This window comes from Hyla sarda, chromosome 11, assembly GCF_029499605.1.
Source record: "Hyla sarda isolate aHylSar1 chromosome 11, aHylSar1.hap1, whole genome shotgun sequence".
Lineage (NCBI taxonomy): Eukaryota > Metazoa > Chordata > Amphibia > Anura > Hylidae > Hyla > Hyla sarda.
In genome coordinates, this window is record NC_079199.1 from 71,915,690 (window position 1) to 71,942,432 (window position 26,743).

A 26,743-nucleotide genomic window follows, 5' to 3' on the forward strand; every position below is an offset into this window, starting at 1 on the left:
TAAACTGAAACGCTGCCGTTAGCCAAGGGGGCTGTTCAGGACCGCCGCAATTAAATCGCTGCGTCCCGAACAGCAGGGGGGTTCCCTGCCTTCCTCTGTCCGATCACCGAATGAATGCTCAGTGCCAGAGATCCAGGCATGAGCAGTCAAGTGGCAGAATCATTCATCAAGGGTTTCCTATGAGAAACCATTGATCAATGTAAAAGATCAGAGTGTGCAATGTTACAGCCCCCTATTGGAGCTATAACATTGCATTTAAAAAATAAAATAAAAAATAAGATATTTGGAAAAATCAATCAAGTGAATAAACCTCATTTAACCCACCCCCTTCCCTAATAAAAAGTTTGACTCACCCCCCCATTTCCCCACCCCCCAAAAATTTTAAATGAAAGTGTAAAACGAATAAACATGTGGTATTGCCGTGTGTGGAAATGGCAGAATTATAAGAATATATTGTTAATTAAACCGCGCGGTCAACGGCGTACGAGCAAAGTCCAAAATAGCATATTTTTGGTCACTTTATATTATGAAAAAATAATTAACATGCAATCAAAAAGTCCGATCAATACAAAAATGGTACCGCTAAAAACTTCAGACCCCGGCGCAAAAAATGAGAACTCATACCACCCAGTACGCGGAAAAATTTAAGTTAGAGGTCAGAAGATGACAATTTTAAACGTTCACATTTTCCTGCATGTAGTTATGATTTTACGACAAAATCAAAACCTATATATGAGTAGGGTATCATTTTAATTGTATGGACCTACAGAAGAGAGAAGGTGCCATTTTTACCGGAAAATGTACTGCGTAGAAACGGAAGCCCCAAAAGTTACAAAATTTTGTTTTTTTCTTCAATTTTGTTGCACAATTATTTCCCCCCGTTTCGCCGTAGATTTTTGGGTAAAATGACTGACATTACAAAGTAGAATTGGTGGTGCAAAAAATAAGCCATCATATGGATTTTTAGGTGCAAAATTGAAAGGGTTATGATTTTTAAAAGGTAAGGAGGAAAAAAATGGAAGTGCAAAAACTGAAAACGCACAGTCCTTAAGGGGTCAAGTCAGTAAGGGTACGATCACACTACTACCAGTTAATCATATTGGTCAGCATCCTGCAAAAAAAAAAAAAAATAATAAATAAATAAATAGATGTCGATGTAAATAAATACTGTTGACTAGAGCCACAGACCATTCACTTCTATGGCCGAACAGAGTCACCCCTAGTGACGCTGTTCAGGATGTATCCGCTATTTAAGCAGACTCATGATGAAGGTGGCTCCGTTCTGCTACAGAATTAAATAGGGTACACAGTTTACGTTAATTGTATGTGTCAGATACGATTAATGGGGGAAGGAATAGTGTGATCATACCCTTAATGCATTTTAAAAATAATGACACAACGCTAGCAGCTAATATTAAACACTTTATGCTTTTCAAATACAGTGATTTAAGAAAATCATATTTCTCCACACAAACAAATAAGTCACATGGGAGAATTAAAAAATAAATAGGGAAATGCGCAACAAACAGGCAATCCTGTCTAATGCTTTGCAGTATGGAACATATTTTTGTTTTTTTATTTTTTATTTTAACTGTAGGGAAAAAAACCCTGACCTTAAAGAGAAACTAACTCCAAAAAAAATTAAATAAAGGCATTACAATTAGAAGTGTGTTGTCTTCAGCCAACATTAGAAACTAGAATGCCTGGATAAAGATAGTCATTAAAATGACTACAGTGGCCTTAATACAAGCCAATGCATAAGTAGGCACATCATTTAAGAGGGTGTAAGACATACAAACCCTAGTGCAGAATAAACTTTGATATTATCCAATGCAACCATCTGCTTGCTTTCATTTCCTAACCTCCACTTGCACACTAACTTAATAGGATAGGTTGCTATGAGAAATATCAAAGCTTTTAACTGCACCAGTTTTTAAATATGATCCACCGATGTTAAGCTAAAATCAGAAAACAAGGGTTGTCTGAGACATCACACAATTAATAGGAATAGTTCTCTAACAAAATAGGTTAACATAGCACTCAACATGCCAGCTGGATGCCATCACTGAAGGTAAAAGAAGTGTCCTTTAGTTATAGTTAAGCTTCACAGTATGAATTCATGCTTGGCTTTGAAGCCAAAACAGTTTTGTTTCTTTTAAAACATTTACCCAGCAAAAGTGGGGCACCATTTCAAAATCAGGCAATGTTACTACTGCCAATCATTGCTAGCAGTGTGAACATTTTGTCAGTCTTGTCAGCACAGCATCAGGCTTGTTGTAAACAAAAGGTCCAAGTGTTGCCCATCCTATGGTCAGAAGGATTATGGCAAAGAGTTTGTGTCCAGATAATGTGAACTGTCCATAGTCAGATCTTCTAACCAAGCTGAATAGGCAGATCTTCTCCATATTTTTTAATAAGTTTACTATGATTATGATCAACAGACCACTGCTTTGGAAGAAATTTCGGTGACATCTTGTCCAGAAAGTGTTGGCGCCAGCGTTTCTCCAATTCCATTAGGGATTTCAGGCCACCCTTTGCATAGCACTGCACGATTTTCAGTCCATGTGGAGTATAAGTCTCATTGAAGATTCTAAAAGGCAAGACAAAGTTCACAGTTTAGTAAAATCAGGCACATTAAGCAATTAAATGTGGTGTAGCAGTAGTGTTTTATACAGGAGTGTTTTATACATTGAGGGCTCTTAAACTAAGTTATCACAAAGTAATAACTTTATTAAAGCAAACATTTATGGTAAAATTAAAATGTATTGTTACAAAGTACAATTGGTCACACAAAAAACAAGCACTCAGGTCTGTGTGGAAGAAAAATAAAATTGTTATGCTTTTTAAAAAGAGGAAGAAAAAAAACCAAAGATGCAAAAATGAAAGTTATCCGTGTAGTCAAGGTCAAAATGGGCTGTGTCCTTGAGACTAAAGGACGTATTTTGACAAGCATATTATATATAGTTCACATGGGTGCAATATCTAAATGTCCTATTGTTTTGGGACCTTGGAGCCAACAGTTAAGTTTAGTAGAACCAATGTGGATAGCTAATCATAGCTTCATTTAGATTGTACCTATGACTGAGCACCAGTGCAGCCAACACCTAAAATTGTATTGTGCAAAAGGGAAGGGGGGGGGGTAGAAAAACAGATAAACACACAAATTGCTGAGGTGCAGCCCTCACCGGCTTGTAGCCAACTCTGAAAAGGCCATAAGTACTAGAAGCCAAAAAAATAAAAAATTGTAGTCTGGCCTGAATTAACTGATCCCCTATCCAGTCAAGACATTGAATTGGAGTGGCCGTATGACCTTTCGCCCCATTCAAAAAAGGAATCGGGGAACCCCCAGCGATCTCAAAATTATTCCCTACCCTGCCATACTGCACAATTTAGGTCAGAATACTTTTCAAAATGGTATTTATGAGGTAGGCAGCAGGATCCCAGCAACTAAGTCACTAAAGTGCAATGCAAGTCTATGGGATTTCAATTAATTCCATAAACAGGTCAATTTAGCAGTTAAGAATAACACTCCTGGAATTTTGCCACCTACGCCAGAGAGGTACTCTTTGTATGCTTTCTAAGGGTAGGTAACAAAATATGCAGCAGATTTTTTACAGTGTAAAATACACTGCGTATGCTATGAGCAAGACATATAGGGCTTGCCACACTACTGCCAAGTGAATGCAAGTAAGGTTTGGAGGTGGGCTGGGCACGCCCACGTAGCTGACGCACAGGCCTGCCTCCAAACCTTACTGCATACACAGGGCTGTGGATGGGAAAGCCCAGTGTCTGCTCATAGCAAAATGTGCATCAGATTTCCCACTGCTCAGCAGACTCCTCACAGCATAAAATATGCTGCTTATGTTCTGTGTTGAAATCCACAATTGCAAATGCATACCTGGTCTTGCATTACCTTGTCAGATGCTCACAATCTACAAAAAGAGAGGTTTTACAAACTGGTATTTTTTATAGCCAAATCAGAACTGAATTAAAAAAAATATGTAACACAAAAAGGGCTTACACTTTCCAGTAGTTTCATTCCTGATTTTGGCTAAAAAAAATTAATGAAAAATTGCAAAAAGCTGATGTTTTAGCCATGTCTAAAAGCAATGGATCTTACCGGGTCTCCAGATTTGCAGCTTCCTTTAGGATCCCCTCAGTAACTTCATCAATAGAGTAAAATGCTTTGATCTCAGACATCAGTTCTTCTCTACGGCTCTCTGGTAACTTCAATGCATTGAGAAGAGCTCTTGCTGCTGAACGCACCTGCCTCCTTATAGGATCCTCCAACATGCGCACCCCCTCCTCACAGCCAATGGGGGCAGAGAACTCCATTGCTAGTTGCTGTTTGAAGCCATTATCATAACAATTTGAGACAGCATGGCAAGATGTGCAGAGAAGTAGCACATCATGGGAATTATGGTCCTTCATTTGAATAGGAAAATGACGTCTGTATTCATGAGGCACAATGTTTTTCCTGCAGAGAGTGGAAAGTTAAAATAGCATTCAAAACTATTCTGAGGTTTCAAAACCGAGCCCCCACATTGAACCCCTCATGCACAAATGCACATGCATATAAGAAATATCCCTAAAAAGTGATCTTTTATTGCTAGGATCCCTATTGATCCTGGGACTAGAGAGACTACATTTAGTTTTCCTCCCCTTTTAACTTGTCCCTGCACAGCTACACAACACCATGCTACAGTTCCCTGTGCAGCACTTCGTGAAAGACAGCACAACTGCACCAGTGATGCAGGGCCTTTAATCTCAGGATAACCGAATTAATGTATAGGAGGTGTATTCTTATATTAAAATGTGTGATCGATGCGCCAATCCCACTAGTCATGAGTTACAGCAACTATGTAGCTCAGGCGTTACCCTGTTAACACAACTCCCATTACGTTTATTTAATTTCCATCAAACTGTAAAACCTACTCTGCAGCCACAACCGGGTCAGACAAGGTGGGGAGGCCCTCATGCCGGATACATGCTTTTCTAAGCAGCAACTGTCAAATTTATAACATAACTCAACCAGCATTGTCTCCAGCTGTTTGATCGCCATAGACAATCCAGACATGCTGGGGGTTGTAGGTTTGCAACCGACAGCTGGAGGCACACTGATACGGAAACACTGGGCTATCCTGTGTATATCCTACATTTTTGAGATTGCATTGTGCCTTTAAAGGGGTACTCCGGTGAAAACCTTTTTTCTTTTAAATCAACTGGTGGCAGAAAGTTAAACATATTTGTAAATTACTTCTATTAACAAATCTTAATCCTTCAAGTAATTAATAGCTGCTGAATGCTAAAGAGGAAATTCCTCTCTTTTTGGAACACTTATGATATCACGAACACAGTGCTCTCTGCTGACATCTGTCCATTTTAGCAACCATGCATAGCAGATGTATGCTAAGGGCAGCATGGTGGCTCAGTGGTTAGCACTGCTGCCTTGCAGTGCTGGGGACTTGGGTTCAAATCCCACTAAGGACAACAATATATAAAGTGTTATTATAATAATGTCAGCAGAGAACTGTGCTCGTGATGTCATCAGAGAGCATTCCAAAAAGAAAAGAATTTCCTCTGCAGTATTCAGCAGCTAATAAGTACAGGAAGGATTAAGATTTTTAAAGTAATTTACAAATCTGTTTAACTTTCTGCCACCAGTTGATTTAAAAGAAAAAAAGGTTTTCACCGGAGTACCCCTTTAAGCAAGTCATGGCAGTGTGTTTTTTAAAGTCTTGTGAGCGTGCATAATGGAGCATACAGGTCCGCCCCGAGTTCTTAACCCCTTAAGGACTCAGCATTTCAGTTTTTGCATTTTCATTTTTCCTCCTTACCTTTTAAAAATCATAACCCTTTCAATTTTCCACATAAAAATCTTTATGATTGCTTATTTTTTGCACCACCAATTCTACTATGTAATGACACCAGTCATTTTACCCAAAAATCTACAGCAAAAAAAATCATTGGGCGACAAATTGAAAAATAAATATGAGTTTCTACACAGTGCATTTTTCAGTAAAAATGACAACATATCTTTATTCTGTGGGTCCATACGATTAAAATGATACCCTACTTATACAGGTTTCATTTTTTTAATGACTGTTAATTACCTTTCTTTAATAAAAGTAAACTAAGATATCAAGCAGTAACAAAGTAAGTCTTACAGTAAAGTCTAACAATACACCAGGAACAAAAAAAATAAAAATTAATAAACCACAGGCCTTCCATTAGAGTCGCAAGATTGTCCCGGAACAAAATCTAAGCGGCCCGGTAAAGTCTCAGGATAACTCTGTATAGATAACAGAGACCACATACACACATTCAGATTAGCTGCAACTAACAAGATGAGGAGATACGGTTCTGATTAACCTGAAACATATCTAAACTGTAGAGTTATATAGGCTAATAGACAAAAAGCAAAAAATTAAAAAAAAGTCAATATCAATGCAGAACTCCCTAACAGTATAGAAAGACTTCATTCATAGACATGGGGAAACAGACAAGACACACAGAAAAGCAGCCGACCTCCAGAGTCCAACCGAATGCGCTCTCCAAGTAGATTTTTAACAAGGTCACTAGTGGAAATAGGAAAAACTGCGGCAATTAACAAAAATCATTGTGTATATATATTCAGGGAACCTTCAAAGCTCCCAAAGAACCTATATTAGGTTTGGATTGGTCTTACTTCTGGAAAACATATAACTACATTTAAAAAAAAGGGCCCTCTGAAGCCTTTAACTTATTTTTCTGCATATGGGGATGTATGGGGGCTAATTTTTGTGCCATGATCTGAAGTTTTTATCAGTACCACTTAGGTTTTGAGCGGTCTTTTTGATCACTTTTTATGGTATAAAAAGTGACCAAAAATATGCTATTTTGGACTTTTGGATGTTTATATTTATTCAGTGTTAAATGTTTAACCCCTTCCCTAATAAAAGTCTGAATCACCCCCTTTTGCCATTAAAGAAAAAAATGCACTTTTTTTGCAATGTTATAGCCCCCATAGGGGGCTATAACATTGTACACACTGATTTCCTACACTGAGCACTGCCATGCAATAGCATGGCATTGATCAGCGTTATCGGCCGCTCTACTGCTCCTGCCTGGACCTCAGGCAGAGCAGTCATTTGGTGATCGGAGGTGCAGGAGGCAGGTAGGGATCCTACATGCTGTTCGGGATGCCGCTGTGAAATCGCAAACAGCACCACTGAGCTACTGGGAAGCTTTCACTTTAGAAGAGAGGTAGTTAATACCGCAATCTGTGATGTCCGGTATTAGCCGCGGGTCCCGGCCATTGATGGCTGCCGGGATCAACCCGATATGACGCTGGCTCTCCGCGTGACCTTACATTATATCGCGGGAGACTGCGCAGGACGTAAAATATACATCCTATGTTAAGGAGTTAAATACCAGGACCCAAGGGCGTACCCATACGCCTTGTATCCTGAACGTGTTAATTACCACAGATAATGCACTAATGCTACCTGTCCAGCAAAATGAAGCAACCACATCACAATCATGTGAAAAGGCATGATGTAGATTTGTAGATGATGTAGATTTGTGGATAGGCATCCACAAATCTACATCATTTAATACATAAACCCTGACAATAATTATGTATTGCCACTAACCGTAAAGAAATTCCCCCAGTGAAACATAGTCATCCTTTTAGGAACCCCTATACCAATATGTCACAAACTAAAGCCCCAAAAGTATGGGCTGATGCTATTCCTGGGAGGAAGTGACTAGTCTGCATGAGCATCCTTATAAATCCACAAGCTCAACTACAGCAGCTTGTGCATTAGACAATCCTGCAGGCAGTTGTTACACATTAACAAGTGACACCCATCATTAGGGCTCTTCTCCAGAGGATTCACATAATACCTTATACATTGGGCCAGTCGATGTCAATGCATGCGTTCCATGTGCATGTAATATGATGTACAACAGATTAGCATAGACTGCAGGGTTAGACAGACTGCAGAGTTCCATGTGTGCTACTGAGTTCCGGTCACCCAGTAACCGTATTTGTTTGAAAATTGATGTAAATTTGATTTTAAATGTGCACTGCCAGATAAAAAAAAACTTTATAGGTTGCACATCTTGGCAAAACATTAACCTTTCTAATATAACTCATAAGAAAATATATATCCATTTACAGGAATCATAGCTTCTAAAATCATGGCTTTGTCCAAGCTGAAGCATGGACAAAGTCCAGTAAGTGAGGGTGGGCTATCAATCTGTGCCCTCTGTCTGATAGGACAGGAGAGAGCACAGAGGAGGCCTAGCCCACCTTCACTTACTGGACTTTGCTCAAGCACAGGAATAGGCAAAGTGACGATTTATATAAAAAGGAAATAAAAATATTCTTATTACTGTAGGGAACAGCTCACACGGTGGGGTCAGCAATGACATTCACACAGGCAGTAGGTTTCAAAACGTCCCAGAGGATATTTAAATGATTTTAGGCACAAAGCACAGTGCAAACAAAACCGAAGCCTGTTCGGCTCTAACTAAACATCAGGATAACTCACTATCCTACTGTGGGGGCCAAATGTCTGGCCCAAAGCACACTCACAACATGTCCATAGAGGAAGGTTCAGACCTGGTAGGTTTGAGCTGCAGTTCTGGCTGTGGCTGCTTCTCATCTCAGTCTCCGTAGTACTCAAACCCGAACAGCCCTTTGCTATAGGGCTTCCTCCCTAGCAATCAGCACAGGAAGCCTCACATGAGAACACCTTGGCGTAGGGAAACCTGTAGTGGACTAGGGGGTGTGGACTGGAGCACTCCCACTTCAAACCTGTCCTCCAGTCTAAGAAATCCAGCCCATGTAACAAAAGCAGACTATGCTCTGCTAAAGCAGCATATAACCTTCTGGATATCCTTTATTGTGCCAGGCTGAGGAAACCAGGTGAAATATACACCCCATCCACCACATTATGTACCGTATATACTCGAGTATAAGCCGACCCGAGTATAAGCAGAGACCCCTAATTTCAACCCAAAATCCCAGGAAAAGTTATTGACTCGAGTATAAGCCTAGGGTGGGAAATACCTCATCCCCCCCTGTCATCATCCAGACCCGTCATTAACATCCTCATCATCATCCCCTTGTCATCATCCCACACATCCCCCCTTCATCATCCTCTTATCATCCCACACATCATCCCCTTATCATCCCACACATCCCCCCTTCATCATCCCCTTGTCATCATCCCACACATCCCCCCTTCATCATCCCCTTATCCCACACATCCCCCCTTCATCATCCCCTTATCATCCCACACATCCCCCCTTCATCATCCCCTTATCATCCCACACATCCCCCCTTCATCATCCCCTTATCATCCCGCACATCCCCCCTTCATCATCCCCACCCCCCCCCTTCATCATCCTCTTCTCATCATTCGCCCTCAGTGGTCTTCAACCTGCGGACCTCCAGAGGTTTCAAAACTACAACTCCCAGCAAGCCCGGGCAGCCATCGGCTGTCCGGGCTTGCTGGGAGTTGTAGTTTTGAAACCTCCGGAGGTCCGCAGGTTGAAGACCACTGCGGCCTTCAACATCATCCAGCCCCCTCTCACCCCCCTTTAGTTCTGAGTACTCACCTCCGCTCGGCACTGGTCCGGTCCTGCAGGGCTGTCCGGTGAGGAGGTGGTCCGGTGGGGAGGTGGTCCGGGCTGCTATCTTCACCGGGGAGGCCTCTTCTCCGCGCTTCCGGCCCGGAATAGAGGCGTTGCCTTGACAATGACGCAGAAGCACCTATGCGTCGTTGTCACGGCAACGTGACTATTCTGAGGCCGGGCCCGAAGCGCTTAGAAGAGGCCTCCCCGGTGAAGATAGCAGCCCGGAACCACTATCCCACCGGACCACCTCCTCACCGGACAGCCCTGCAGGACCGGACCAGCGCCGAGCGGAGGTGAGTACTCAGAACTAAAGGGGGTGAGAGGGGGCTGGATGATGTTGAAGGCCGCAGTGGTCTTCAACCTGCGGACCTCCGGAGGTTTCAAAACTACAACTCCCAGCAAGCCCGGACAGCCGATGGCTGCCCGGGCTTGCTGGGAGTTGTAGTTTTGAAACCTCTGGAGGTCCGCAGGTTGAAGACCACTGCGGGTGGGGGAGTTCACTCGAGTATAAGCCGAGGGGGGTGTTTTCAGCACGAAAAATCGTGCTGAAAAACTCGGCCTATACTCGAGTATATACGGTATATACAAAAGACATTTTATATCTGGCAGCGCCCATTTAAACTTTAGGATTGTATTTTGTAATTTTTAAATAGTAATCCATGAAAGGTTTGTGTTTTAGAAGGTGGGGGTCAATATAATTTGCTGTGGTAGCATAGAAATCTCATCAACAGTAGGTCAAGGAACAAAACTCAGTATAGTCTTAAAATAAGCACTAATTATGCTTACCGGATATAGGACTCACGCTTTCCACAAACCACACACAGATTTTCCTTCACAGTTAGGTAGTAGTCCACACTTGACTCAGGTCGACCAGAAGGCTCAAAACGTAGTTTCACTACAAATGGATCATTGCTGATCAAGTCTAAGATAAATACACAACAGTCAGCCAAAACAAAGTTCAAAACAAAAAGGTTCTACTTAGAAAGCACCACACCTCCAATGCCTTTATCGAGATACCACTGGGCTTTCTTCCTATCACAAGTACACAAAGGCTGTCCATCAGGAGCATGCAGGAAACAGTTATCGTACAGTGGTGACTTCCTGCAAGGACAAAATGGAATGAATTTGAAGAAAAATAAAAATAAAGTGTTTGATCAGTCTATAAGTTCATAGAAATTTATTTGTATAAGTTATAAAATATGCATTTGTTGAACCCCTTGGGGACAGAGGGTTTCTCAGTTGTTGCACCTTCGTTTTTTCCTCCTTACCTTTTTAAAAAAGTCATAACCCTTTTCAATTTTGCAGCAAAAATCCATGATTGCTTATTTTTTGCACCACCAATTCTACTTTGTAATGACATTTTACCCACAAATCTATGGCTAAAAAAAAAAAAAAAATATATCACTGTGCGACAAAATTGAAGAAGAAGAAAACGCCAACTTGTTAAACTTTTGGGGACTTCCGTTGCAGTACGTTTTTCAGTAAAAATGACACCTTTATTCTGTGGATCCATACGATTAAAATGTTACTTATATAGGTTTGATTTTGACGTACTTCTGGAAAAAAATCATAACTACATGCAGGAAAATGTATACGTTTAAAATGGTCATCTTCTGAACCCTTTAACTTATTTTTCCGCATATGGGGCAGTATGAGGGCTCATTTTTGGCGCCGTGATCTGAAGTTTTAAACTACCATTTTGTATTGATCGGACTTCTTGATCGCTTTTTATTAATTTTTTCAAGACAAAAAAAAAAAAAAAAAAAGAGACCAAAAATACGCTATTTTGGACTTTGGAATTTTTTTCGTGTGCACGCCATTGACCCTGCGGTTTAATTATTTATATATTTTTTATAATTCAGACATTTCCGCACGCAGCAATATAACATGTTTATTTTTATGTACAGTTTTTTTTTTCCCCATGAAAGGGGGGAGGGCAATTCGAACTTTTATTAGGGAAGGGGTTAAATGATCTTCAACTTATTTTTGCAATGTTATAGCTCCCATAGGGGCTATAACACTGCACACACACACTGATCAATGGTTTCACATAGGAAACCATTGATCAATGATTCTGCCGCTTGACTGCTCATGCCTGGATCTCAGGCACTGAGCAGTCATTCGGCAATCGGACAGCTAGGAGGAAGGTAGGGGACCCTCCTGCTGTCCTACAGCTGTTCGGGATGCTGCGATTTCGTCGCGGCGATCCTGAGCTAACCAGCAAAAGTTTACTTTCACTTTAGACGCGGCCCCGCATTATAGAAAGGGAGTGGGTCGGAGGGAGTCCAGGTATGCCCTCCGTCCCAAACAGGTTAAGGACCAAACCCATTTACACCTTATGACCAGAGCGGTTTTTGCAAATCTGACCACTGTCACTTTAAGCATTAATAACTCTAGAATGCTATTAGTTTTTTCTTGACATTCTACTTTATGTCCGTGGTAAATTTTTTGTTGATACTTGCATCATTTCTTAGTGAAAAATCCAAAAATTTTATAAAAATGTTTAAAATTTTGAAACTCTCCGCTTATGAAGGAAAATGGACATGCCAACCAATTAAATTATGTTGATTCACATATACAATATGTCTACTTTAAATTTTCATCATAAAGTTGACATGTTTATACTTTGAGGACAGAGGGCTTCAAAGTTCAGCAGCAATTTTCATATTTTTCACAAAATTTTCTAAATCGGAATTTTTCAAGAACCAGTTCAGTTTTGAAGTGCCTTCATATTAGAAATACCCCATTATAAAAACTGCACCCCTCAAAGTATTCACAATGACAATCAGAAATGTATCCCAGCATGTATGGCCTGCCCCCCCATGTGAATATACAGGGTACATTCACACGGGAGGGGGTTTACAGCAAGTTTCTCGCTGGGAGTTTAAGCTGCGGCAAAAATCTCAGCAGAAAGCTCGCTGTAAACCCACTCCCGTGTGAATGTACCCTGTATATTCACATGGGGGGGCAGGCCATACATGCTGGGAGTTGTAGTTATGCAACAGCTGGAGGAACATTGGTTGCAAAACTGAGTTTGTTACTTAACTCAGTGTTTCGCAACCAGTGTGCCTCCAGCTGTTGAAAAACTAGAACTCCCAGCATGTACAGTCTACGTGCATGCTGGGAGTTGTATTTTTGCAACAGCTGGAGGCACACTGGTTGCAAAGCAGAGTTAGGACACAAACTTTCACAACCATCATGTGTCTCCAGCTGTTACGAAACTACAACACTCAGCATGCACTAACAGTTGAAGGGCATGCTGAGAGTTGTAGTTTTGCAACAGCTGGAGGCACACTGCTACAACTCCCAGCATGCCCTTTGGCTGTCCGTGTATGCTGGTTGTTGTAGTTATGCAACAGCTGGATGCACACAAAAAAAATATGCCATCAGCTGTTGCATAACTACAACCCCCAGCATGCACAGACTACCAAAGGGCCCTTTGGCTGTGCATGCTGAGAGTTGTTGCTAAGCAACAGGAGGTGAACAGGCCTCACCTCCTGCAGTATCCTGAAGCCAGGACTGCCCCCGCCGCTCCTGAGGGGATGCCCCCCCCCCCCCCAGCCGGCCCCGTTTGACCGATCACGTGACCGTGAGGTGGACAGCCGCATTCACCTTTTTTTCTCCGGCCCCCTAGAGACCCGATAGAACTGTAATCACTGGTCTGACAGCCGAAAATGGGGGGGCTCAGGTCTGTCATGACCACAGTGCTCCTCTGACCTCTGCTGTCCATTTTAGGAACTGTCCAGAGCAGAAAATCCCCATAGCAAACATATGCTGCTCTGGACAGTTCCTAAAATGGACAGCAGAGGTCAGCAGAGAGCACTGTGCTCGTAACATGAGAAATCCAAAAAGATAAAGCATTTTCTTCCACTGGAGTAACCCTTTAAGCAGGAAAAACACATTGAATCCTGTGCAACAGGTGGTAACAAGCAATAAACAAGTCCCATTATCTGATGTCCCCTTTACCAGACAAGGTATTTATCACAGTAAATCTTTTTGTGCACAAGAAATAGTATGAAATTTACAAGACGACATACCTCACTGAATACCCTACTCCCAGAGGTTTCTTCTTGTGTCTGCGAGGATCACCCTGGGCATTACATGACAATTGTTCTAAAGGACCTTCCCTTCGTTTTTGAACATTTATGACACCCTTTCCTTTAAACGGAACATCAATCAGTCCTTGGCATTTACCCAGAAAATATTCCCATGCTGTGGGAGGCTTAGAAGTGAAGAACCCAAGTAATTGTAAGAATAGGGCAAGAGAAACCTGGGCATCTCTGGCAGCATAAAAAACCTTAAAAAGACAAAAAAAAAGTCAGTTTTGATGAAACCTTAATATAATGAAGTGCCTCAGAGTCTTTATGAGATTTAGAGTTAAAGACATACAAGCTCTCCTTTCCTTGAATTCACTCCCTTACAAGATTTAACCCCTTAAGGACTCAGCCCATTTTGGCCTTAAGGACTCAATTTAATTTTTACGTTTTCATTTTTTCCTCCTCGCCTTCTAAAAATCATAACTCTTATATTTTCATCCACAGACTAGTATGAGGGCTTGTTTTTTGCGCGACCAGTTGTCCTTTGTAATGACAATCGCTCATCATAAAATGTATGGCGCAACCAAAAAACTTTTTGTGGGGAAATTAAAACGAAAAACGCAATTTTGCTAATTTTGGAAGGTTTGTTTTCACGCCGTACAATTTATGGTAAAAATGACGTGTGTTCTTTATTCTGAGGGTCAATACGATTAAAATGATACCCATTATTACATACTTTTATATTATTGTTGCGCTAAAAAAAAAAAAAAAAAAAATCAAACTTTTTAACCAAATTAGTACGTTTATAATCCCTTTATTTTGATGACCTCTAACTTTTTTATTTTTCCGTATAAGCGGCGGTATGGGGGCTAATTTTTTGCGCCATGATCTGTACTTTTTTTTGATACCACATTTGCATATAAAAAAAATTACATTTTTTATAATTTTTTTTTAATAAAATGTATTAAAAAAGTAGGAATTTTGGACTTTTTTTTCGTTCACGCCGTTCACCGTACGGGATCATTAACATTTTATTTTAATAGTTCGGACATTTACACACGTGGCGATAAAAAATATGTCTATAAAAAAAAATTTACGCTTTTTGGGGGCAAAATAGGAAAAAAATGGACGTTTTACTTTTTTTTTCCCAATTAAAATTTTTTATTCAGTTTCAAGTATAAACAAGTAAATAAACAAAGTACAATCACCATACAATAATACAGGTGCTGGACGAGTCCATGTTCAGGCGTTACATAACACCAAAACTCCCAATCAGGGAACAATAAGGCCTCTCAGTATACCTCAAGCTGAGAAAGAAGTATGCCATACTTGAAATTCAAATTACATTAACCAATATGTGTCCAGCCAGACACTTATGCAACATGGGTAAGGAAACTGATAACAAATACCAGGTAACAAGATGTGCACAGGAAGGGCGGAAGGGTACCAACAGAAGGGGACAAGACAAGGGAAAGGAGAAGAGAAGTAGGAGTCTACAGGAGGGAGAGAACAAAAGAGAAGAAGGGGAGGTGGAGGGGCCAGGAACAGGAGCCACCAGGTTCTGAGGGGAAAGCAGAGTACGATATTCAGGGGTAGACTGGAAAGACAGCCAGTCAAACCAAGTTTTAGTATAGCGATCGTTTTCTGCAGGGGTCAAGGCAATTAGTTCCTCCATACATTGGAAGTAGTTTACTTCCGCTATCCATTCACCAATCGTGGGGGAGACAGTAGATCTCCATTTGCGAGGAATAACCGACTTGGCCGCCTGCAGTAAATATCGCAAGAGAGACTTCTTATATCTAGAAGAGGACACGTTTTACTTTATTGGGGAGGGGATTTTTCACTTTCTTTTACTTTTACTTTTTTTTTTTTTTTTTTTTTTTTTTTTTTACACTTGAATAGTCCCCATAGGGGACTATTCATAGCAATACCATGATTGCTAATACTGATCTGTTCTATGTATAGGACAAAGAACAGATCAGTGTTTTCGGTGATCGTCTGGTCTGCTCGATCACAGACCAGAGCAGGAGACGCCGGGAGCCGGATGGAGGAAGGAGAGGGGACCTCCGTGCGAAGTTATGAATGATCGGATCTCCGCAGCAGCGCTGCGGACAATCCGATCATGCATTCAAATCGTGCACTGCCGCAGATGCCGGGATCTGTATTGATCCCGGCACCTGAGGCATTAATGGCGGACGCCCGCGAGATCGCGGGCGTCGGCCATTGCCGGCGGGTCCCTGGCTGCGATCAGCAGCCGGGATCAGCCGCGCATGACACGGGCATCGCTCCGATGCCCGCGGTTATGCACAGGACGTAAATGTACGTCCTGGTGCGTTAAGTACCACCTCACCAGGACGTACATTTACGTCCTGCGTCCTTAAGGGGTTTAATAGGCACAAGGCAAATGCAAGGCTGCATGTATACATACTTGGTCCTGTGTGAATTCATCAGCATCCCAGTTACTACATCGAAGCTGGAAAGATTTGTCCAGAGGAAAGCACAGGATTGTTTCAGACAGAGTTTTAAGACTTAGGCTGTTCTGAAAAATGTCCCTCCTGAATAAGGAAATATGCAAGGATTACATAGAAATTAATTTAGAACAATGCTTGTTAATTTAAAACACAGGAGGAAAAAAAACATATATGTCAACGGACGCATCATCTAATACTCAGCATTATGGTAATTTGTTTTAACCCTTTTCTTTACAGGAATAAAATGTACATTATACTGCTCTTTTCTCTTGGGTGCTGCTGTTACATGGCATTAGAAAGCATCACATACTGTCAAAGCTTCTGAAATTTCTCTTCTAGAAGCATGTTTCAGCACTGGGCTTGTGCACAAACTTAATCAATGCCAGAGTCTAATTTTGAAAGCTACTAAGTATATAATGCCATATAAACAATGTTATGGAAAAGAAATCAGTTTTAGCTACAAATTCGTAGTATACATTAAAGTTGAGCAACAAAACCAAAAAGTGAAGCTCCAGCCCCATGAAGCACTTGACCAGTTGTAAACCATGGACACCTGTTTACATGCTTCATAGTGTTGTGCCTTAATGTCCCATTGGCTTTAATTCATTTAAGATAGGGTCACTTGCTGTATTTTGCTGTTCCATGTTTCAAACCATTGAAGTCAATGGGTAGAAAAATCAGCTGGAGAAAATTTAAAGCAAAATATGGTACACGTGACCCACCCTAAGAACACCCTTTTTAAATTTCCCCAATCCCTTATATGCCGACATAGGTGAGCACTTTATTAGTCAAGAACACTGGGGCCAGTGTGCAGTGAGGATTAGGGCTCGTCCACATGGACATTTAGCTAGTGGAATTCCAGGGGTGCACAGACAAAGCCATCTCCATAGACAGAAATTCAGTCCTTGCGGAATTCTGCCAGAAGAACGAACATGTTCATTGTTTGAGCTGACATTTTCCACCAGCGGAATTCCACAGTCTGAACAAAGCAGCAGAATTCCATTAAGCAGAACTTCTCACCTGCCGGAGACAATCGGAGGTGAAAAGTTCAGCCCCCGGGATGCAGCAGCAGCTCCAAAATATGTGAACGACTGGTTTACCCGTCGCTCTGCGTTAAGGGGTTAAGCATTAATAACTCTGGGATACTTTTTTCATTCTGATTCAGAGATTGTTTTTTTCTTGACATTCTACTTTGTGTTAGTGGTAAAATTTTGTCGATACTTGTATCATTTCTTGATGAAAAATTCCAAAATGTAGCATTTTTTTTTACTTTGAAACTCTGCTTATAAGGAAAATGGACATCCCAAATTATATATTGATTCACATGTACAATAAGTCTATTTTATGTATGCATCATAAAAGTTGACATGTTTTTACTTTGGGAAGACATCAGAGGGCTTCAAAGTATAGCAGCAATTTTCCACAAAATTTTCAAAAATCAGAATTTTTCAGTGACCAGTTTTGAAATGGATTTGAGGGGCCTTCATATTAGAAATTCCCCACAAATGACCCAATTATAAAAACTGCACCCCTCGAAGTATTCAAAATGACATTCAGTAAGTGAGTTAACCCTTGGTGTTTCACAGGAATAGCAGCAAAGTCAAGGAGAAAATTCAAAATCTTCGTTTTTACACTCGCATGTTCTTGTAGACCCAGTTTTTGAATTTTTACAAAAGGGTAAAAAAAAAGGAGAAAAGGCTTCCTAAAATTTCTAACTCAATTTCTCTCGAGTAGCATTGAAAGGGTGGGGGCACACTATTCACATGTACTGTATCCAGCACATATTAGATTTGAAGATGTGTTAAAGGGGGAACTCCGGTGGAAAACCAATGTTTTCAAACCAACTGGTGCCAGAAATGTAAACAGATTTGTAAATTACTTCTATATAAAAATCTTAATCCTTCCAGTACATCAGCTGCGGTATACTACAGTGAAATTTGTGAAGTCCTTTCCAGTCTGACCACAGTGCTCTCTGCTGACACCTCTGTCCATGTCAGGAACTGTCCAGATAACCTCTCCTGCTCTGGACAGTTCCTGTCATGGACAGGGGTGTACGCAGAGATCACTGATTTTTAAATAGAAGTATCTGTTTAACTTTCTGGCACCAGTCGATATGACTTTCCCCACCAGAGTTCGCCTTTAAATGGGCACTCATTGAAACAAATTTTTGCTATTGAACTCCTTATGGTAAATAAAAAAGATTTCTAATATACTTTGGTTAAAAAAAAAAAAAATTGGGCGACCAACAGCATATGGCAGTTAAGTGAGAGGAGCCATGATTGGATGAGGCTGGACACCCCTTAGCACTCCAGGCTGCACTTTGTGTTTGGACCTAGGTCCTAAGTCTGTGTATAAGATGGGGGAAGCTTGAGCTTTTTTAAGCACAAATAAAACAAAGTATATAAGAATTTTTTTTATTTACCATAAGGAGTGCAATAGCAAAAAAAATTTTAATGAGTTACCCCTTTAAGTAATTTAGTTTACATTGAGCTCTGCAACGTCGAATATGTGCAAGACACTGTACGTGTGAATACACCCCAAAGTAGTTGACCAGTATTGGGGGGGGGGGGGGGGGAATAAATAAAATGCTATTTTCTGTCCTTCGGTTTTTGTAGCATCAGAACTACACTGCATTCACTAATGGAACCGAGCTAAAGTACCACTAATACACATGCTGAGGACAAAAAGGAACGCTGTTTCTGGAAGAAAGCAGCTATTTTGTCCATGGATACTCCCTAAAGGTAAGTTCACACGCTCATAACTAAGTCTTCGTGTTTCCCTCTGCAGGAAATCCATTGTGAGTTAAAGGGGTACTCCGCCCCTAAAGGGTATCCTTTGGATAGGGGATAAGATGTCTGATTGCAGGGGTCCCTAGCAGTGGCGTTCTCGGTTGTGCCACCCAAGACATCGATGCATGGAGCAAACGTCGCTCCATGCCAGATGACTGGAGATGCGGGGGCGGAGGCTCACAACATCATGGTCACGGCCCACTCGTGACGACACGACCATGCCCCCTCAATGCAAGTCTATGGGAGGAGGCGTGATGGCTTAAAAAATAAATAAATAAAAAAAAGTGGATCTGACAGGAAGGGTAACAAACAAAACGACATGCACGCAACTCCCACACCACAAGTTAATTGAAGCACACCTACCTATGTCTCATTGCCAGGTAGCGTATATCAACAATGCCCTTCACAGACAGGCCGTAGTCATTTATTAACTTAGAGGCATCTTCCCAACAACCTACACCAACTTTAAGAACACTGCTGTTAGCCAGTAGAGTTATTAGGGTCTTGGGAATGTTGCAGACAGTGCTGGCCAATCGGGGCAAACGAACCAGGACACATAGGCCACTGTGGGAGGCCATCTGTAGCAGGGAGATGGGGTTTGTTCTCCCATCTACAGATACCTAGAAAAAAAAAAATACAAATTTGGCATTAATAAGCAATAGTTAAAAAGGGGTTTGCCCACAAATGTAAACAGGCTCTCATGAATCTACACCGCATGTGCACCTTGCATTAAGGTCAATGGGAGTTTGCTGAGGTGTCAGAACATACATACCCCATTTAAAAAACTAGACCAGTCGAGGTGCTGATCAGGGGTATAGTATTTTAAAGTCATACAATTTTTGTAAGAATTTGGGCTAAAAACCAAAATCTGTTAATCAGCTAATAAACAGTTCTAAAAATAGTCAACCATTTTCGATTAGTGTGTTGGTTTCCAAAGTTCACATATACATAGCGATTCCCTCTAACCCCTTATCCCTTTAACCCCATAAGGACAGCTTTTTGCAATTCTGACCACTAGTAGAAGTGGGAGGCCATGTGCGTTTACAAAGCCCCTTGTGGTGCCAGAACAGTGGACCTGCGCCCCCCCCCCCCCATGTGACCCCATTTTGGAAGCTACACCCCTCACAGAATTTAATAAAGGGTGCAGTGAACATTTACACCCCACTGGCGTTTGACAGACCTTTGGAACAGTGGGCTGTGCAAATGAAAAGTTACATTCTTCATTTTCATGGACCATGAAAATTGTTTAGTCTTGAGAAGAGACGTCTAAGGGGGGATATGATAAGTGTATACAAGTATATTAATGGCCCATACAAAAAATATGGAGAAAAACCTGTTCCAGGTTAAACCCCGCCAAAGGACGAGGGGGCAATCCCTCCGTCTGGAGAAGAAAAGGTTTTGTCTCAAGGGGGGACACTCCTTCACCATGAGAACTGAACTTATGGAACAGTCTACCTCAGGAACTGGTCACAGCAGGAAAAATTAACAGCTTTAAAAACAGGATTAGATACATTCCTGGAACAAAACATTAATGCTTATGATGAAATATAAAATCCCATCCCTTCCCCAATATTGCGCCACACTCCTAACCTTCAATTCCCTGGTTGAACTTTATGGACGTATGTCTTTTTTCAACCTAACTATGTAACTCTGTAACTGTTCCAAAAATCTGTCAGACACCTGTGGGGTGTAAATGCTCACTGTACCCCTTATTACATTCCATGAGAGGTGTAGTTTCCAAAATGTGGGTCACATGAGGGGTTCACTGTTCTGGCACCACAGGGGGCTTTGTAAAAACACATGGCCTTCAATTTTGGACACATTCTCCTAAAGCCCAATGGCGCTTCTCTTCTGAGCATTGTAGTGCACCTGCAGAGCACTTTACATCCACATATGGGGTATGTTCTTACTGTAAAGAAATGGTGCTACAAATTTTTTTTTTTTTTTTTTGGGGGGGGGGGGGGGCTTTCCTATTCTCCCTTGTGAAAATTAAAATGTAGTGGCAACACCAGTATTTTATTGAAACAAAAAAAAAAAAAAAAAAAAAAAAAAAAATTGTCAAACACCTGTTGAGTGTTAAGGCTCACTATACCCCCTTGTTAAATTCTGTGAGGGGTGTAGTTTCCAAAATGGGGTTACATCTGGGTATTGTTTTGTGTTTATGTCAGAACTGCTGTAAAATCAGCCACTTTACGCCCACATATGCGGTAGTTCTATACCTCAGGAGAAATTGCGTCAAAATCTTTCCTTTTACCGCCTGTGAAAATTTAGTATGGGGCAACACCAGCATGTTAGTGTAAAGATAATTTAAATTTTTTTATTTATTTTTTTTTTTTTTACACCAACATGCTGGTGTAGACCCCAACTTTACCTTTTCATAAGGGGTAAAGGAGAACAAAGGCCCCCCCCCCCCCCCAAAAAAAAATAAAAAAAATTTGTAAAGCAATTTCACCCGAGTACGGAGATATCCCATATTACTGTTTCCTTGAAATACAACAGGGCTCCAAAGCGAGAGCGCCATGCACATTTGAGGTCTAAATTGGGGATTTGAATCCGCCACAAAAATACCCTACAGCAGGGTTTCCCAAAATTGGGCATCTCCAGTTGTTGCAAAACTCCCAGCATGCCTGGACAGTCACTGGCTGTTCAGCAACACTGGGAGTTCTCAACAACTGGAGGCTCCGTTTTCAAAACCGTGCCGCACAAGGCTTTTTTTATTGGGGGGGGGGGGGGGGGGATGAAATATTTGTCGCATCTCAAACTCACAGCAGAAAACTCTAGACCTGCCCGTGTGTATGTACCCTGTTCATTCACATTATAGGGGGACCTCCAGCTGTCACAAAACTACAACTCCCAGCATGCACTGACACCATACATGCTGGGAGTTGTAGTTACGCAACAGCTGGAGGCACATTGGTTGCAAAACACTGCGTTAAGTAACAAACCGTTTCGCAACCAGTGTGCCTCCAGCTGTTGCAAAACTATAACTCCCAGCATGTACAGTTTCTCAGTGCCTGCTGGGAGTTGTATTTGACACAGCTAGGAGGCACACTGGTTGCGAAACACTGAGTTAGGACACAAACTGTTACACAACCAATGTGCCTCCAGCTGTTGCAAAACTGCAACAATCAGCATGCATTGACAGTTAAGGGCATGCTGAGAGTTGTAGTTTTGCAACAGCTGGAGGAACACTGCTACAACTCCCAGCATGCCCTTTGGTAGTCTGTGCCTTGCCCTGCGCAGGCGCACTGAGGAGGATGACAGCAGCGGGAGAGAGCACTTGCTGGATGACACGCAGCGGCACGCATGTTACATTAGTTGAAGGGCGCATGTGATGGGACCTGTGTGTGTCACTCACACAGCAGTCCCAGCACTGAGATACAAAGTGGGCAGGTGTGTGGGCGTGGCATCATGTGCCTCGCACCACGCCTACCTGACCACCAGTGGCTTTGATTAACCCCTTAAGGACCAGGCCATTTTACACCTCAGGACCAGAGCGTTTTTTGCACATCTGACCACTGTCACTTTAAACATTAATAACTCTGGAATGCTTTTAGTTATCATTCTGATTCCGAGATTGTTTTTTCGTGACATTCTACTTTAACATAGCGGTAAAATTTTATGGTAACTTGCATCCTTTCTTGGTGAAAAATCCCCAAATTTGATGAAAAATTTGAAAAATTTGCATTTTTCTAACTTTGAAGCTCTCTGCTTGTAAGGAAAATGGATATTCCAAATAAAAATTTTGATTCACATATACAATATGTCTACTTTATGTTTGAATCATAAAATTGACGTGTTTTTACTTTTGGAAGACACCAGAGGGCTTCAAAGTTCAGCAGCAATTTTCCAATTTTTCACAAAATTTTCAAACTCACTATTTTTCAGGGACCAGTTCAGGTTTGAAGTGGATTTGAAGGGTCTTCATATTAGAAATACCCCACAAATGACCCCATTATAAAAACTGCACCCCCCAAAGTATTCAAAATGACATTCAGTCAGCGTTTTAACCCTTTAGGTGTTTCACAGGAATAGCAGCAAAGTGAAGGAGAAAATTCACAATCTTCATTTTTTACAATCGCATGTTCTTGTAGACCCAATTTTTTAATTTTTACAAGGGGTAAAAGGAGAAAATGTATACTTTTGTGGCCCAATTTCTCTCGAGTGAGGACATACCTCATGTCTTTGTAAATTGTTCGGCGGGCGCAGTAGAGGGCTCAGAAGCGAAGGAGCGACAAGGGGATTTTGGAGAGTACGTTTTTCTGAAATGGTTTTTGGGGGGAATGTTGCATTTAGGAAGCCCTAATGGTGCCAGAATAGCAAAAAAAAATAAAAATAAAAAAACACATGCCATACCATTTTGGAAACTAGACCCCTTGAGGAACGTAACAAGGAATTAAGTGAGCCTTAATACCCCACAGGTGTTTCACGACTTTTGCATATATAAAAAAAAAAATTTTTCACTAAAATGTGTGTTTCCCCCAAAATTTCACATTTTTGCAAGGGTTAATAGCAGAAAAGACCCCCCAAAATTTGTAACCCCATCTCTTCTGAGTATGGAAATACCCCATGTGTGGACGTCAAGTGCTCTGCTGGCGCACTACAATGCTCAGAAGAGAAGGAGCGCCATTGAGCTTTTGGGGAAAAAAAAAAAAAAAATTGTTTGGAATGGAAGTCAGGGGCCATGTGCGTTTACAAAGCCCCCCGTGGTGCCAGAACAGTGGAACCCCCCACATGTGACCCTATTTTGGAAACTACACCCCTCACAGAATTTAATAAGGGGTGCAGTGAGTATTTACACCCCACTGGCGTTTGACAGATCTTTGGAACAGTGGGCTGTGCAAATGAAAAATTTAATTTTTCATTTTCACGGACCACTGTTCCAAAAATCTGTCAGACACCTGTGGGGCGTAAATGCTCACTGTACCCCTTATTACATTCCGTGAGGGGTGTAGTTTCCAAAATGGGGTCACATGTGGGTATTTTTTTGGGGGGTTTATGTCAGAACCGCTGTAAAGTCAGCCACCCCTGTGCAAATCACCAATTTAGACCTCAAATGTACATGGTGCGCTCTCACTACTGAGCCTTGTTGTGCGCCCACAGAGCATTTTACGCCCACATATAGGGTATTTCTATACTTAGGAGAAATTGCGTTACAAATTTTGGGGGTCTTTTTTTCCTTTTAACGCTTGTGAAAATAAAAAGTAAAGGGCAACACCGGCATGTTAGTGTAAATTTCTTTTTATTTTTTTACACTAACAAGCTGGTGTTGCCCCAACTTTTCCTTTTCATAAGGGGTAAAAGGAGAAAAAGCCCCCCAAAATTAGTAGTGCAATTTCTCCCGAGTACGGAGATACCCCATATGTGGCCCTAAACTGTTGCCTTGAAATACGACAGGGCTCCAAAGTGAGAGAGCGCCATGCGCATTTGAGGACTAAATTAGGGATTGCACAGGGGTGGACATAGGGGTATTCTACGCCAGTGATTCCCAAACAGGGTGCCTCCAGCTGTTGCTAAATTCCCAGCATGCCCTGGACAGTCAGTGGCTGTCCGGAAATGCTGGGAGTTGTTGTTTTGCAACAGCTGGAGGCTCCGTTTTGGAGACACTGCCATACAATACGTTTTTCATTTTTATTGGGGGGACAGTGTAAGGGGGTGTATATGTAGTGTTTTACCCTTTATTATGGGTTAGTGTAGTGTAGTGTTTAGGGTACATTCGCACTGGCGGGTTACGGTGAGTTTCTCGCTAGAAGTTTGAGCTGCGGCAAAAAATTTGCCGCAGCCCAAACGAAGCAGGAAGCTTACTGTAAGCCTGCCCGTGTGAATGTACCCTGTACGTTCACATTGGGGGGGGGGGGGGGGGACCTCCAGCTGTTTCAAAACTACAACTCCCAGCATGTACTGACAGACCGTGCATGCTGGGAGTTGTACTTTTGCAACAGCTGGAGGCACACTGGTTGGAAAACCTTCAGTTTGGTTGGAAAATACTGAGTTAGGTAACGGAACCTGTGTGCCTCCAGCTGTTGCAAAACTTCCAACTCCCAGCATGTACTGATCGCCGAAGGGCATGCTGGGAGATGTAGTTATGCAATAGCTGGAGGTACGCAACTACAACTCCCAGCATGCCGAGACAGCCGATTGCTGTCAGGGCATGCTGGGATTTGCAGTTTTGCATCTGGAGGGCTACAGTTTTAGAGAACACTGCAAAGTGATCTCCAAACTGTGGTCCTCCAGCTGTTTCAAAACTACAATTCCCAGCATGCCCGGACAGCAAACAGTTTGAGCATGCTAGGAGTTGGTTTTGCAAGATCTGAAGGGCTACAGTTTAGGGACCACTATATAGTGGTCTCAAACTGTAGCCCTCCAGCTGTTGCAAAACTACATATTCCAGCATGCCCAAACAGCTGTCTGGGCATGCTGGGAGTTGTAGTTTTGCAACATCTGGAGGGCTACAGTTTGAGACCACTGTATAATGGTCTCAAACTGTACCCTCCAGATGTTGCTAGGCAACTCACTGGCTTCCGTCGGATCCAGCCGCACGTCATCGCCGCCTGCCGATCTCCGTCGCCTGCAGCCTCCGACGCTCGCCCGGATCGGTAAGTGGATCTCCGGCGCCGGTCCCCGTCGTTTCCCCGTCCTGCCCCGCCTATTGTGGGAGGGCAGGACGGGGAAAACGAAAGTAAACCCCCCGCCCCCGATCTGCTATTGGTGGTCGCGTCTAGACCACCAATAGCAGGGATAGGAGGGGTGGCACCCGTGCCACCTCACTCCTATCGCTTCAGGGGGATTGTGGGCGTCTTAGACACCCGCGATCCCCCTTACATTCCGGGTCACTATAGACCCGTATTGACCCGGAATCGCGCAAGTCGCAAGTGTGAATTCACTTGCGATTTGCCGCGATCGCCGACATGGGGGGGGGGGGGGGTCTGATGACCCCCCTGGGCATTTGCACGGGATGCCTGCTGAATGATTTCAGCAGGCATTCTGCTCCGATCCCCGCCCGGCGGGGACTAAAACTGCCCATTACGTAAATGTACGTCCCTGGTCCTTAAGACCCAGGGTGTCGGGACGTACCGTTACGTCATGGGTCCTGTAGGGGTTAAAGCACTTTTTAGCGTTATGAAAGCCTGCAAATATGAGGTAAAATACTTGCTGTACACAACACCTGCACACAGTATAAAGGCTGTGGAGGTTATTACACAAAAAATTTCATGACAGTTGCGCTTTAATTACCTTATGGTCTGCGATACTTTTCTAGAAAAACCCTTTGTCAAGTCCATCTTGAAGAAAAGAGCCACACCAAGAGAACCTTTCCCCCCCCCCCCCCCCATTGTTTCCAATAGATAGCAGAAGTTGTAGGATAGATAGAATATAATATATATATTTTTTTTTTTTTTAAAGAGTGTATTAACTCTGAGAAAGACCCTTCTGATTTAAAATGGACCACTCAAAGGCCAGGCTGTCAACTGCAGATTTGATAGATCCTTGAATAGTGGGCCCTGCAAACAGGAGATCTTCTCTTAATGGAATGGGCTTGGAAACTTTAGTTTGTAACTGGATTGAACACTGGCTCATGGATCGTACCCAGAGAGTGGTGGTAAATGATTCGTACTCTGATTGGTCCCCGGTTATTAGTGGTGTACCCCAAGGTTCAGTACTGGGCCCGCTGCTGTTTAATTTATTTATCAATGATATAGAGGATGGTATTAACAGCTCTGTTTCTATCTTTGCAGATGACACCAAGCTTTGTAGCACGGTAGTCTATAGAGGATGTGCATAAGTTACAAGATGACTTGGATAGACTAAGTGTCTGGGCATC

At 42.1% G+C, this 26,743-nt stretch overlaps 1 protein-coding gene across 4 annotated transcripts in view; it reads right to left on the bottom strand.

The window, feature by feature from the left end:
* Positions 1–1,387: 1,387 nt before the first annotated feature.
* The window catches only part of EXD2 (exonuclease 3'-5' domain containing 2), a 67,602-nt gene continuing 42,246 nt past the window's right edge, over positions 1,388–26,743 (bottom strand). For 2 of the 4 annotated variants that reach the window (XM_056547048.1, XM_056547050.1), the window contains exons 3-9: positions 19,288–19,544; positions 16,093–16,219; positions 13,665–13,924; positions 10,622–10,728; positions 10,414–10,549; positions 4,121–4,477; positions 1,388–2,590 (exon numbers count right to left, since the gene is read on the bottom strand). In XM_056547048.1, coding sequence (XP_056403023.1) covers positions 2,374–2,590; positions 4,121–4,477; positions 10,414–10,549; positions 10,622–10,728; positions 13,665–13,924; positions 16,093–16,219; positions 19,288–19,544 — 1,461 coding nt within the window. In that variant the 3' untranslated portion in view covers positions 1,388–2,373. The remainder of the gene's footprint in view (positions 2,591–4,120; positions 4,478–10,413; positions 10,550–10,621; positions 10,729–13,664; positions 13,925–16,092; positions 16,220–19,287; positions 19,545–26,743) is intronic. The other 2 variants (XM_056547049.1, XM_056547051.1) reach the window with 1 other exon arrangement.